This window comes from Psammomys obesus, unplaced genomic scaffold (genome assembly GCF_907164565.1).
Source record: "Psammomys obesus unplaced genomic scaffold, mPsaObe1.curated_primary_1811, whole genome shotgun sequence".
Taxonomy (NCBI): Eukaryota; Metazoa; Chordata; class Mammalia; order Rodentia; family Muridae; genus Psammomys; species Psammomys obesus.
Genome location: NW_026585644.1, coordinates 9152476 through 9166821, shown reverse-complemented (window position 1 = coordinate 9166821; position 14346 = coordinate 9152476). Strand labels below are relative to the sequence as shown.

At 40.2% G+C, this 14346-nt stretch overlaps 1 protein-coding gene across 4 annotated transcripts in view; it reads left to right on the top strand.

Moving 5' to 3' along the window:
• The first annotated feature begins 251 nt into the window (after positions 1–251).
• Positions 252–14346, top strand: part of Snx13 (sorting nexin 13) — a 104790-nt gene continuing 90695 nt past the window's right edge. For all 4 annotated transcript variants that reach the window (XM_055624366.1, XM_055624353.1, XM_055624358.1 and 1 more), the window contains exon 1: positions 252–318. In XM_055624366.1, the coding sequence (XP_055480341.1) occupies positions 304–318 (15 nt within the window). In that variant the 5' untranslated portion in view covers positions 252–303. The remainder of the gene's footprint in view (positions 319–14346) is intronic.

Below are 14346 nucleotides of genomic sequence, written 5' to 3'. Positions count from 1 at the left end.
GCCCGCCTCCGTGCCTGCGCGCGCCGGCGCCATGGAGACGGTCACAAGACGCCCGCGCCCGGCGCGCCAGCCAATGGGAGCGCACGTCGCGGGGAGACGCGGACGTCGCTCTTCCAAGATGGCGGCGCGTCCGTCGCGAGCAGCCGGGCCGGGGGGAAGCCAGCGCAGCGGAGTCGAGCCGCCGCCCGGGACGGGACCGAAGCAGCAGTTGTCGCCGTTGGCGGCGGCCCGGGCAGTTTCCGCGGCTGCTACGGCTGTTGCCATGCGGCGGGGCTAGGGAGGACGTCACTCCCCCGGGGTGTAATGATGTTAACAGAGGTAAGCGGCGCCCGCTGTTTACCTGACTGGCGGGTGAGCGGCCGGCGCGTCAGCGACGCCCCTGCCCCCCGGGCGCCGGGCCCGACCCGCGCCGCGGCCCGGCCAGCCGCCGGGACCGCACGAGTGCCGGCGAGTGGGCGCGGTGCTGACTCGGCGGAGTTCCACCTCCTCGCCGCCGCCCCTCGGTGCTGCCCGCGCCCCGCGTCCCCGGGCTGCGGGGCCCGTCCCCTCCCGGCCGCCGGCTCAGCATCCCTGGCGGTGGCGGCCGGCCCGAGCGGCTCCGCCCCCCCCCCCCCCCCCCCCCCGCTCTCTCGGCCCCGCGGGGGCCCGCTCGCCAGCCCCGCGCCCTCCGCCCCTGCCCCCGCACGCCATCGCGTTCCCGCGGTGGTCCGGTCCCGGAGCTGAGTTTGGCGTGCCCCTTCCCGACCTGCGGGTGACCCCCTTGGCTGCTCTCGGCGGAACAGTGTTTCTCCTTTGACCCGAAATGGAAGTAGGGCAGCAGCGCTGAGCCAATCCGTTTCCCCTTCCTTAGTGCCCACTGTCCAGTGTGGAAACCGGACTTGGGAGAGGAAGAGTTTGCCTGCACTAGCAGTACTGGACGGGGAAGAACCTGACCGCTGCGACGAGTTCAGTGACGGGAGCTGACCTGGCTGTGTGGGATGGGCTGTGCAGGTGTGGATGTCCGACGCTTGTGGGTTGATAAAATCCTAGAAGCCGGGCACTTCAGGTTCTGCCAGAATCCTGAAGTCGGGGACGGGTTTGGACGTCTGTGTGAGCCGATGGGAGGGTAATAAACAGTGTTGATGGTCCCTGGGAAGCAGTCCCACACGGGCCAAAAAGGAAATAAAATATCCGCGTGGTTCACTGTGTGAACAGCGATGATACGATAGGACACTCCGGACTTTCCACGTCTTTGGAACTTGTCTAGCTGAGAAGCTTCGTAGTTTGGTGTTTGTTTTCGTCTGCCCCCGGAATCTGGCCTATATAGGACGCGCTTGGGAAATCCCTGTTGGCTGATTGTTAACTTATGAACCGCACTATTCTAGGAGTGGGAAGTTCACCTGAGGTTTCTCAGGTCTACATATTTCCGAAGTTACTTTCATTGCCACAGACTGTGGTCCTATCGTAGATTGTCACGTTAAAAAGCCAAGAGCGCTTCAGTTTTGTTAACTCTGATATTTCAGTGAGAAGCTGTCCTTATATTAGTATTAACTTTTCAGTGGTGTATAATATATAGGTAGTATGGGATGGCCTTTTGATAAAACTCTTGAGAGTTTTGATCTTTTCACATGAAAGTAGTGTGCTAATATAAAGATACTGTCTTGGTGTGGATAGTCCTAGCATTCTTTTTCTTTTTTGTTCTTTTGAGACAGAGTTTCTCTGTGTAACCTTGGGTGTCCTGGACTCCCTTTTGTAGACCAGGCTGGCCTCAAACTCACAGATTCTCCTGTCTCTGTCTCCCCAGGTGCTGGGATTACAGGCTTGCGACACCATGCCCGGCTAGCCCGAACATTCTAAACTTCTGTGCTTTAATATGATTTAACGTTTCAGTGAAGAATTTTGAACAGTAGATCAGAGAGAGTAGTAGTAAGCTGCCCTTTGTTGTTCTCTCTCTCTCTCTCTCTCTCTCTCTGTGTGTGTGTGTGTGTGTGTGTGTGTACATCACACAGGCTTGTTAGTGGCAGAGCCAGCGTTCCAATGTAGGCAGTTCCTGTAGAGCTATTTTATCAAGCACTGCTTTGGGCTGCTGCTCTACAGCAAAACTCAGATTAAGTTGTGCTTTGATCTTGTCTATGATTTTCAGTAGACATTTTATAGATAAGCAGACCAAAGCCCAGACACTTGTCCAAGGTCAAACAACTATTAGTGAAATAGTTGACACTAGAACTCATCTCCTGACTCAGTTCAGAGTACCAACCACTTTGCTCAGCCGCCCTTTCAAGGGCTAGTTTTCAGCTTTCCTGACCAGTCCTAAGCATCTTACTTCCTGGTCTGAATTAGCGTCAGCTGTTGAACAGCAAAGATTTCATTACTTGAGACTTTTTTGCTGAACTTACCTTTTTGTCTTTTTTTTTTTTTTAAAAATAGTCCCGTAAACAGTCCCATTTTGAAATAATTAGATACAAATGACTGTGTGTGTGTGTTTAGGCGATGTGATTTAATTAATGTTAGATCTTAAAATCTACAGTTATGAGCTGCATCATGAAAGGTTTTCTTGCCTTTTTAGTAGTCATGTTCAGCTTGTGTTTTCTCTGGTTCGAAGGCAGTGAGTGAGGTAGGTGATACTGTCACCATTAGCTGTGTGATGAAACAGGTTGAGACGGTGAAAATAACTTCATTAAAAGCCACAGATTAAGACAAGAGTCACACCTTAAGTGTTCCTATTGAAGATTCTGTGGTGTGCCTTACCCGAGATTTAGAAACCCTCTTCCTCCCTCTCTTTCTCATCTTTCTTTCTTCTCCTTCCCACCACTTCTGTTCTTTTCATTTTCCTTCTACTTCTGATATGTCACTATGCTAGTCTTAATAAAACATAAAGTGGAGATACATAGATATGATCATAATATAAGCATTCATACGAAACCAGTTTTTTGTCAATTATATATTTAATTGAAACTTCAGAAATGAGGTAACACAGATGAGTTATTCATTAAGAGCTATTTTAAATAAGGTAAAAGGGAAAGTTACTCAATTAAGAGAACTAGTATCTGTGTTGAACTTTGAAACCTGTAGAAGATAATAGTGTGAATTGAAAGTGTGGGCCTAGATAGGCAGCTCTTTTTAACTTTTTGGCTTCATTTTTTGCTTTAAAAATATATTTTTTAATGTAGCTGAATTATTTGGAAGACCCTTCATTCATTTTGTGTGTCTTTATATTTTCCATTAAGGATGATACAGCTACTTTTAATATCCAGTTAAGATTTCTTCGTCTGTTTTTGTCCCTGTAAGACTTACCGTTTTCCTTGTTTCTCCTAGAACATTTACAAAAATATATTTGATATATTTGAAAGTTATTTGCTTAATATTTTTTCACTTTCTCCTTATTAATAGTAAACTTTACATTCCAAAATTGGGGCTTTTTAACATCAGAATTTGTTTTAATTAGTGTGAATTTTCTCAGTATTAAAATATTGTTAAATATCACTGAATTTCATTAGTAAACTTTTAGAGTTTTCTTGATTTTTCAGAAGCTATGCTAGGGCTCTGATTCTGGAAATAGTTTATGATAGCTAAGTAAAGGTACAGAAGATGGAGGAAACTATGCTAAGTTGATTCTGGTAACATGGTGTTTTTTTTTTTTTTTGTGTGTGTGTGTGTATGTGTGTGTGTAATCAGTTGCCAGTCCTTTGCCATCCTGTGCATGTACAAGATGGTCCATACCCTCAGTTCCAGCACCTGGGACATGGGAGCACGAGGAGCCAGTCCAGCATCTGGTTCTGCAGCCAGTCTGGGCTACATGAGACCCTGCCTCAAAAACAGACGGACAATAAAGAGAGTGAGAGAAAGAGATAGGAAGTGCCTTCATTTGTAGATGTGGGCCATTAAGTGAGTTATAAATAAAATAGTTTATATTTGTGTTAAACCACTAAATCTAGCTTTATTGATTTTCAGGTATGAACACTTTTTTTTTTTTTGTTTTATTTTGTTTTTTTGTTTTTACTTCAAGGTTAAGAGATCAGATGGAAAAGACCTAAATGGTAGGATGTCTAGAAGTCCCAGCTTGTTACGAAATGAAAAGGCTTTGTGGTTAAGGTAAATTAGGAGGATACTTGTTGAAAGGAAATGAAATGTTTCCTCTCTGGAGGACTGCTCATTGCTTTCCATGGGTGATTGACTCAGAAAGAAAGTGATACAGTTATAGCCTATTGTGAAGTTATGTGACCATGGAGACTTTCAGAAATGTGTGTGCTTTATGTGGTGAAGCCTTGAGACGGGTGGGTGATTGTGCATCGAGGAACAGGCTGAGCTTCTAGGGACCCTTTTGAGTACAAGGCTGTACACATGCACACCGGTGAGAACTATCTAAAATGTTTTGGCAGGATTTTATTGATTAGTGCATTCATGGTGGAAATACTCTTGGGATCGATTAATCCTTAAACTGCAGGAGCTGCTTCTTTAATTATTAATCAGTGGCATTGTAAAGGCTGCTAACCAGAGCTAGAACCCTGAAGCCTCTTGGTATTTAAGGCACGTGATGAGGTGTGAGGAGGACTCTAGAAAGAGGGTGGAACTTTCTCACCGGAGTGACTCGGGTTTGCTAGCATACACTTTCCTTGTCTGCATGTTTACTAGAGGTGAGTTGAGTGTTACTTTGACTTGTTTTGTTGAGACAGCCTCATAGGTAGCTCTTGCCATCTTGGAACCCTTAGGTAGCCCACGCTGGTCTTAAACTTACAGAGATCTGTCTGCCTCTCTCTTCCTCTCAAGTGCTAGGATTAAAGGCATGGCTGAATCTTACTGGTTTTTTAAAAATATAGTGTTTATTTAATTAAAAAACTTTTTTTTTGAGACTGTGTCCTTAGACCACGATGTCCTCACAGAGGTCCGCCTGCTTCTGCCTGTCAAGGGTCTAAAGGCATGTGCCATCACCGCCCAGCAAGATTTAATTTTTAAATGAGTGCTTTATATTTACAATCCTGTATGTTTAATAGGGTACAGTGTAGTATTTTGAATTAATGTGTACAATTTGAAATGATTCACTGAAGCTAAATAACATACCCACCACCTCACTTTCCTTTTATTATTTAGAGAATTTTTGGTTCCTTCCTGTAATCCTTTCTTGTAGCTAGGACTTTACGTATTTAATACAGTGAATTACCTCTGTACAAGTGGAAAATTGTTTACATTTCTAGCCCAGTGTGACTGTTAGTTTCTGTATATTGCCAGTTTACCACAGTAAGCAGGAATGCCTTTTTACAAAGATGGTAACACAGGTAAAGCCTCCAAAAATTCAAGTTAAGTCAATATCATTTTACTCACACATCAATAATAGCATGTTGCTGAGTGTTAATAGCAGGGACACCTTTCTGAGTTCTGAAGTCCTCCTTTTAAGATGAGCTTTACTTAGTTATTTTAATGGATAGATTGGTGGTAGTTGTTCTGTTTGGTTTAAGTCTCTTCCCAATTCTTTCTTTACTTGCTTTACCTCATGTAGTGTACTGACTTGCACGTTCACCCATCTTGTAGTAAATGTTCCCTCTGTTCATCCTGATGGACTCTTAGATTGATTACCTATTTGGATGTTGTGAAAAGTGTTGTAATGCACAGTGCATATATCCCTTTGGCATATAATTCATGTCTTTAGATGTGTTTCCAAAATTTGTATTGCGGGAGTATATAGTTTTCCTACTTCAGTTTTTTGAGAAATGGCCATGTATCCTATTCCTTGACAGCTATCTTAGTTTTCATGCTACTGTTGGTATCTTTCATATTTTTGATGATAGGTACTATAACAGGAAGATATAAAGTAATATCTCATTGTAGCTTTAATTTGCATTTTCCTGATGGTGAATTGTTTTTCATTTCCATGTTGGTCATTTGCTTATTATTAAAATGGGTTATTGGTTTTCTAAAATTGTTAGACTCCTTTATATGTTTTGAACAGTAACCCCTTATCAGAGCAATGATTCCAAGTAATTTTTACCATCCTATTAGTTTTCTCTCTTGAAAACTTATTTATCTTGTGGGATGTGTGTGCATGCATACATGTGCGGGCACATGTGCCTCTTGTGTGAACTTGACGCTGGTGGAAGCCAAAAGTTTGGAAGGGTGTCTTTGTCTTTTTCTCTCCACCACCTTATTTCTGAGACAGGGTCTCTCTCACTGAACCTGGACCCCTGGTTCTGCTAGGCTTGCTGGCCAGCAATCCCCATGTGTGTCTACCTTTGTCATCAGCCCTGACCGAGGAGGAGCAGACTCCATGTTTGTGCTCTAAGTCCATCTTCTGTGATAGTGCAGGGGCTCTGAACCCCCATCCCAGAGCTTTCATTTGGGGCCCTGCGACATGGCCCAGCACATAAAGGCACTTGCTGTACAAGTGTGGTGACCTGAGTTTAGTGCCTAGACCTCAAGTGAAGGTGGACAAAGAGAACTGGTTTCCCAAAGGTGTTCTCAGGGTATGTTCTCTTTCCTCCACCATGCACATAAAATTAAAAAAAAGATTTATTTTTAATTGAAAAATATGAATGGTATACATATTTTCATTTTAAAATTTTAAATTTCAATTTTAAAAGACTTGACTTTTGTGCTTTTTCAATTTTTCAGAGTTTGGATATCAACATAAAGTGCTTATTTATTTTTATTCTTAATATTTTCAACTCATCTGCCCGTGTCCTTTTTTTTTTTTTTTTTTTTTATTCCTTTCTGTTGCAATTGGTTTTCTCTGTGTAGTACAGCTGACTTTAGACTTTAGATCTTCCAGTCTTAGTCTTTTGAGAACTGCAGTTATGGATGGTGTCACCATGCCTGCTGTCTACAGGGAGGTGTTATGATTGCAAACGAAATCAGAAATAGGTGATATTTTAGTTAACACCTGCAACTACAAACCCAAGGCCTTTCACATGCTGGAGGTGCTGTGCTCCGTTAATGACCTTACTCCCAATACAGTTCGATGATCAGTTTTCCACAGAAATTGATAGATTGTATAATTGGTATACGGTTAGGTTATGATGAGACGCACTCTGACGTTGTTACCTATTTACAAACTCACCCATAGTTTATTTGGGGGAGAGTAAGGGGTTAAATGTCAGGGTGGGAGTAGGAAATAAGCTTTAAGATGAGGCCTTTATACATTATATGGTCATCGCAAAATGTTTTGCTGTATGTTTCTTAATGTAGACACTACCTGCACTTACATGCACACTTTTGCAGATAATGAAAGGCTATATGTTTTAATTTAATCATATTGCTAGATGTAGTACTCATGCTTACTGAGGATTTGTGTCATTTCTCGTTTCCATTAGAAGGTTTGAGGGAATATTTGAAGTAGATTGAGATAGGTGGAATCAACAAAGCTGAATTAACTGAGCAGCAGTGAAAAATAGGGAGCATGAGCTAGAAAGGAAAGAAAGTAGATTCTGTCCCGAGAGTTTCCAGTGCTGGCCAGTAAAGACGCATTTGATGGAATGATAAGTGGCTGCACAGATTACATTTCTTGAGCGAGCTTCTCAGATGGTAGCTTCTAAAAACTGTCTCTTGAAATTTGGTGATTTCACAGGCTGACATGTATTTCTCACTTGATAGTACTCTGGAATTAAGTTTCTATTTTAGAGTCAGGTTTCATTTTGATAATATAATGTCTTTAAATATTCAGGAGAGGAACTTTATGAAGCAAACGATAGCTTTTAAATTGCTTTAAACATTTTTAAAAGTGGTTGTAACTGGAGCAAATGCGTATGTTCGAGTAATGGTGATGCGTACTTAAGTCTGTTACTAATATTACAGGAGTGCGACAACATACAATTAGCCTATATGCTGAGCATAGAAGGGATGAGTCACAATCCCTTTTTAATGATGGGACCAGGGTTAGTCCTTGGAACTTTGTAAGCTTAGTTTCCTTTTGAGTAAAACCTAAGATAATAGCACCTTAGTAAATTTGTGAAAAGAAAATTGAAACGCGTTGTTATAAATAATATTTATAAGGCTTTAGCTGAAGTTGTAGTGGAGGTAGACTTGCTTATCAGTGAGAATGTGGCTACTTTTTGTTAGATGCATGCCAGTAAGGTGGTGTGCTGAGTCAGACTACGAAATCTGTGCTCAGAAACCTCACTGTCATGGCTAAATTTAGTTCTGGGCCACTTTGGCTTTCAAAACTGACACCTGATTTTTTTTTTTGTTAGAATGAAACAAGTTATCTGATTAAAGAGTGAGGTTAAGAGGAAAAGAAGGTTGGCCAATGTGGTTCAAAGTTGAGTGTGGCTTGGCTTAGCCACACAACTCCAGAAGAAGTGCTTACTGCGTTTGGAGGGGTGGCAGTCCTGATTCAGCTTCTTAGAGCATCAGCATCTGCACTTCCTGACTGCCTGCAGCTGCTCAAGAGCAGAATTCAGAAGGCTAGGCAGAGGCTTCTGGGAATCATGGTTGGTTTCTTCCTTGGGGGTTGGGAGTCTACCAGTTCATGCCACTACACCAAACAAGTAAGGCCTTTGAATCTGATTGTTTCTCTAAAGACTTAGGTATCCTTAGAGTAGCCTATTACATTTTACTGACACACTGCCAAATCCCATTACCCTAGTGAAAATAATACTGGCCTGGTCTGATCTCCACATACTCTGTTATATCTATTTGTTTACTTATCCTATTTTTTTCCTCAAGTGTGAGTACTTGACACTGATGATTACAGTGCATTCTTACAGTCTAAAACAGAACTTTAAACTGGGTACTTCACACTAGAGTATGTGTTGACAGAATAAATCTTAATCATTCCCTCAAGAAAAATTAAAACAAGTGAAAAATAACTTAGATAAGATTGTCTACAGTAAATTTAAGGCACCACAATAATTACTTCTAAAGGACTGGCTACTATTTCTGTCTTAGAAATTTTGTATAGTTAAGTATAAGGAAAGAACATTATATTTCAGAGATCTCGGTTCCCCCCACCTCCCCTCCAATAAAGAGAGTGAGAAAGGAAAAGAAAAAGTTGAGCAGGGAGGGTTTTAGTTGAGAATTTAAGTGTCTTTGTGTTTTGGACAGGGTAAAACCTAACAGGCTGCTTTTTATCTAAAACAAACTATGCCTGCAATAGGTAGATTTTTGTCTTGTATTAACTACATGATATTTATCCTGATTTCATGAGTTCCTAAAAATTTTGTTCCTGATCTAGATACATCTATCTGTAAAGGCTTTGTTTATAATAGTACAAAAAGGCTGATTTTCATGGGACTTAGTTGAATGTTTCAGTTTGATGACTTTTAATGCTACTGTGAAAGTTTACAAGTATGTGTGAATAAAAATGTTATCATTGATTTCAGAGTTGGAAATTGGGAGGCAGGGCACATTTCCAAACCTCACAGGTGCTACCAGATTCTCTGGATTAAAACACTTCTTAGTTATACAGACCACTACTGACTATTTTGTTCATGTATTCGTCCATTGTTTACAGACGTAATATGGACCAGGAGAGTTTGCTGTTACTAACCCATTTCTGCTCTGCTATGCTGTGTGGTGCGATATCTATATAGCATATCCTGTGGCGTGAGAAGCTAGTATGTGTTTGCCTGTGGTATTTACACTGGGAAACAGAGATAGATGGTCTCACTGATCATCTTGTCAGAGACAGTATCTCAGCATAAAAATGTAGAAATATGATTGAGAAAATCTGTGCTGATGTCAACCTCTGGTCTGCACACATGCCCACTAGAATGAGCTAGCAAGTGTGCTGACACACAGACACAAGCACACACACACACACACACACACACACACACACACACACACACTCCTCTCTCAGGAATGTTTTAAAATATATATACAGCTGTGTTATACTCATTTCTCTTCTGTAAATCACCAAAACCCCCAAAGATAATGTGCTTTATAAAAATTATAAATAACCATTTAATGTATGAAAATAAAGCTTGTACGAGCATTTGTTTAATTTTTTTTTCACTTCTTAAAATCTATTCTATGTGTGGGTATAGGTAGTCACTTACCATGATATATTTATGAAGGTCAGAAGGCCAGCAGTAAGTTAACCATCATTAACTTGATGACACTGTGTTCTGCACTTCCCTGAGACACCACCTCAAGTCTCATACATTTTGAAAATCCTGAGGTCAGTCTTCACTCCTTGACCGTAACCTTGCATTTTTGAAAAGTCCTTGGATATTACTCTGTTTAATCTTGGATTGATTTTATTCCTGAAACATTGAGACTGTTTTTAGCCTGTTGTGTTTTGGAACAAGATAGATATGTAACCCTTTGCATTGTCAGGTTTTAAGTTTTCTCATTGTTATTTGTCAACTAACATATGCAAAAAATGGCCTTTCAGGTCAGGTCAGGATCTCTTGAGTCTTGGAGGTTGTAAAATGTACTGAAGTACTGTTTCAGTGGAATAGGTAACTTTGAAACATAATTTTCAGTTATTACATAAATTTTTATAAGGTAATGATGTGACTTAAAGATATGATGATAGATGTTTCCCAGTGTTTCTACAAGCCATAAGGTACTTTGTAATTTGTCCTTGATTTCTGCTTCTGAATTTGAGATACACTTTTTTCTTTCTTGTGGCAAACAGCATTGGTGTTTAATCAAACTTAATTGTTTTAGAATTACCCGTGTTTTTATGTGTTACCTTATGTGTGTGTGTGTGTGTGTATATATATATATATATATATATATATATATATATATATATATATATAAATATGCTACCTACGTGTTCAACACAAAATGCTGTAGTAGTTTGAGCCTGTTAGACAGAACCTGGCCAGAGGAAGGTTGGAGAGAATGTAAAGAATAGAATACACGAAGGTTACAGTACTAAACAGTAGACTTGAGAAATTAGTGGATTAATAACATTACAGGTTTTAGAAAAATGTGTAGGCTTTGAGAGTATTTCATGGTTTATTAAATTTCATTTTCAAGTCAAGAATCCCTTCAGAATGACTGTCCTATAGCTTTAAAAAGTTAAATAATAAAAACTAATGTAAAACTTATATGAATGTTTGTGATTATTTTGTATGGGGACTCCAATGCTTTGTGGCAGTTTGAATGAGAATGGCTTCCATAGGCTCATATATTTCAGTACCTACTCCCCAGTTAATAGAACAGTTTGGGAAGGATTCACAGGCTTGGCCTTGTTGGAGAAGGCCAAGGTGTCACTGGGGATGCCTTTAAAGTTTCAGAAAGACTTGAACTACTCCATTGTGCTTTCTGCCTCCTGTTCATAGTTCCATGTACAAACTCTGAGCTGTTCCTGATGACTTGCCTCAGCTCTGCCACCATGGACTCTAATCCTCTGAAACCTGAAGCCTGATTAAACACTTTCTGCTATAAGCTGCCTTGACTATGCTGTTTTGTCACAATAGAAAATAGCTAAGATACTCTCTATATATCACACATCACAGATGACTTTCTTAAGAACTGGACTTCTGGTTAGGAGTGATGGTTGATGGCAGATTGCTTGGTTTGAATATAACTTTTGTCATTCTAAGCATTTCTTGACCTTGGTGAAGCACCTAGTCTTTCTGAACCACAGTTTTATGTTCATGGTGCTTATCCCATAAGGTTTTGTCATGTATGAAGTGAAGTAACACATCTGAATTCTGTGTGGAACTGATGCTGAGTAAGTACCATGCTTTAGTATTATTTCTTTGGATATAAAAAGCAAGTTTTTCCAACTTAGAATTCATTGGTTTAAGTGGTTTTTTGCATTTTTTTTTGTTTGTTTCATTGAAGAAGCTTTAAAATGCTGAACAAGGTAATACTCTTTGAGGCAGATAATCTAATATTTTCCCTTGTTAGTGTTTAGTAACTTTTTAAACTTAGGCATTATGTTTCTAGTGTAAATTGTAAGAATTAGATTCACACTTAGGTTTAGGAGGAAATCAAGAGGGATGACACCTGTATAACATAAATTGGCCATCATCACAAAATCTGGTTAACAGTTATTTTTCTTGTATCTGTAAAAAGCCTTTAGTGTAGACGAAAGGAAAGAGGACATTTCAGTGCACTTATACGACACTGTCAAAGTGCCATTGCCGTGCGGTGTTCTCATACGCAGAGTACGGTTCTTGTCCGCTGGATCAAGTTTCCTGAAGTAATTACAAATAATTGAAATAAGTGTCTCAAAGTCAAATAGATGAGTGTTTTGTAACTCATTAAATCCTATTGACATGGTTTTTAACAAGGAACTGAAAGGTGAGGAATAGTAAAATAACCCCTACAGTGTGCACCTGTATAAAGGGCCAAGTTATTGCATATGTGAATTTTGCTTATATAATAAAAATTATGGATATTTAAACATATAAGTAATTTTAGGAATTACTGCGGGATACGGACAGGCTCATGTAGTAATAAAGTGTTTTTGTTCCCTGGGAGCCCAGTGTCTGTTACACTCACTTTCTCCTTAGCCATCAGGGTCCTTTTTGGCTGAGTCCATGTCTGACTCTTTCTTTGTAGGTTTGGCTTTTTCTTTTTTGTCCCCCACAGCTTCCCGCTTCTATTTTTTCCTCTGCCTTTTAAGGCCTGTAGTATGCTCTCTTAGGAATTTTCTCCCCATTCTTCACCCTTGCCTTCTTCCTCAAATAAGTTGAAAAGTCTCCACAGAATATTTAACATTTATAAATTTTTATGTTATACTTCATTTAATTGAGTGCAAAAACCTTTTTCATGTTAATTGGCAAGCTGAAAAAAAATAAAATTTTTCTTAAATGCTGTAGCTTCGTGTAATTTCTTTGCATGACTCTTCCCTGAATTTATCTTGATTAAAAAAGACTCATCTTTGAGCCAAATGAACACTATTGTATTTTCAAAATTAGTCTCATTGACTTGATATTTATCACCTTATCACTGTGTAGACCTCAGCATTTTCAGGGAAATTTATGTCGCTTTCGCTAACCCTAGAGCATAGTCTGAAAGTTACCTTAATACCTCCAAAATCTCTGTAAGATTCTTAAAGAGTGTCAAGGCTTTCAAGATGCCAGGTCAGCTTATTTACTTCTATTTTTTCTAAAATTAATTGAAATTTTCAATCTTGCTAAGTTTTGATTGTTCAGATTTACTACATAGAAATATACCTGTTCACTATTAAACAAAACTGCTGCAAAATAATAGTCTAAATTACGTCTTGATTTTTAAATCAGGCTTAGTTCACTCTCTCGTTTTGTGACTTCACCATTTCTGTATCTTTTTTACCCCCTCTTTATCTTTAGAAAGTAGCTGCTTAAATAATATACTCATTCAAGAGATCTCAGACTTAGATCTATTTAAAAGCTAGCAAAGGTCCTGAGCTAATAGTGAGAACTTAATAACTGGTAGCTAGCTCATATTGCTATGATGAACAGTGAAATGCAAGCATAAACCAAACAAACCCTTTCCGTCCCAAGTTGCTTTGGTCATGGCGTTTAATCTCAGTATTAGTGACCCTAACTAAGGAAGTATATATATGTGTGAGTATGTGCATGTTCGTGTAGGCGCCTGTGGATTTCCCTGGAGTTGGAGTTACAGGTATTTGTGAGCTGTCCAAAGCCAATGCTGGGAGCTAGGGTCCCCTACAATAGTTCATGCTTTTAACCATCTCTCCAGCCCAGTGTTCCTCACTGTTATAGTCTGGGTGGATGAAGAGTAAGCAGGCTCTTTATGAATAGTTCTGTTTTGCTTTGTGGCATGGACTGCTGGGATACAAGTTTTGTGTACCTAGAGAAGAACACAGGTGTCTTAGGGGTTTCTGTTGCTATGAAAAGACACCATGACCACAGCAGCTTTTATAAAGAAAAACACCTAATTGGGCTGGCGTACAGGTTCAGAGGCTTAGTCCATTACTGTCGTGGGGAAGCATGGTGGTGTGCAGGCAGACATGGTGCTGGAGAAGGAGCTGACAGTTCTCCATCTGGATCAGCAGGAAAAGAGTGAGACACTGGGCCTGGCTTGAGCATCAGAAACCTCAAATGCACTCCCAGTGACACACTTTGTCCAACAAGGCCAAACTTCCTAATAGTGCCACTCCCTGGTAGCTAAACATTCAGTTCCATCATTCTGTGGGGCCATTCTTATTCAAATCACCACGACTGGTAAATGGAGCTTTGTTGTTGTGAAAACCGACCTTGGTTATGTTAAAGTATATGAGGTGAATTTATTTTTGGAACTGAGCTATTGTTAAAATGAGATGATGATGGAGAATGACTTTGATGTTTGGAGGCTCTTTGGCTGCTACAGTGTGGCCCAGTTAGAGCAGCGAAGACAGCAGGCAGTATGCCTGCCTAGAAATGCCAAGCATAGTGCTGGGTTGTGTCAGCAAGGTTGTATATTTATTGTCATTTTTGAAACACCCAGAGAAAATCTGAAGAGAACAGTAGGAAGTGATAGAGAAAC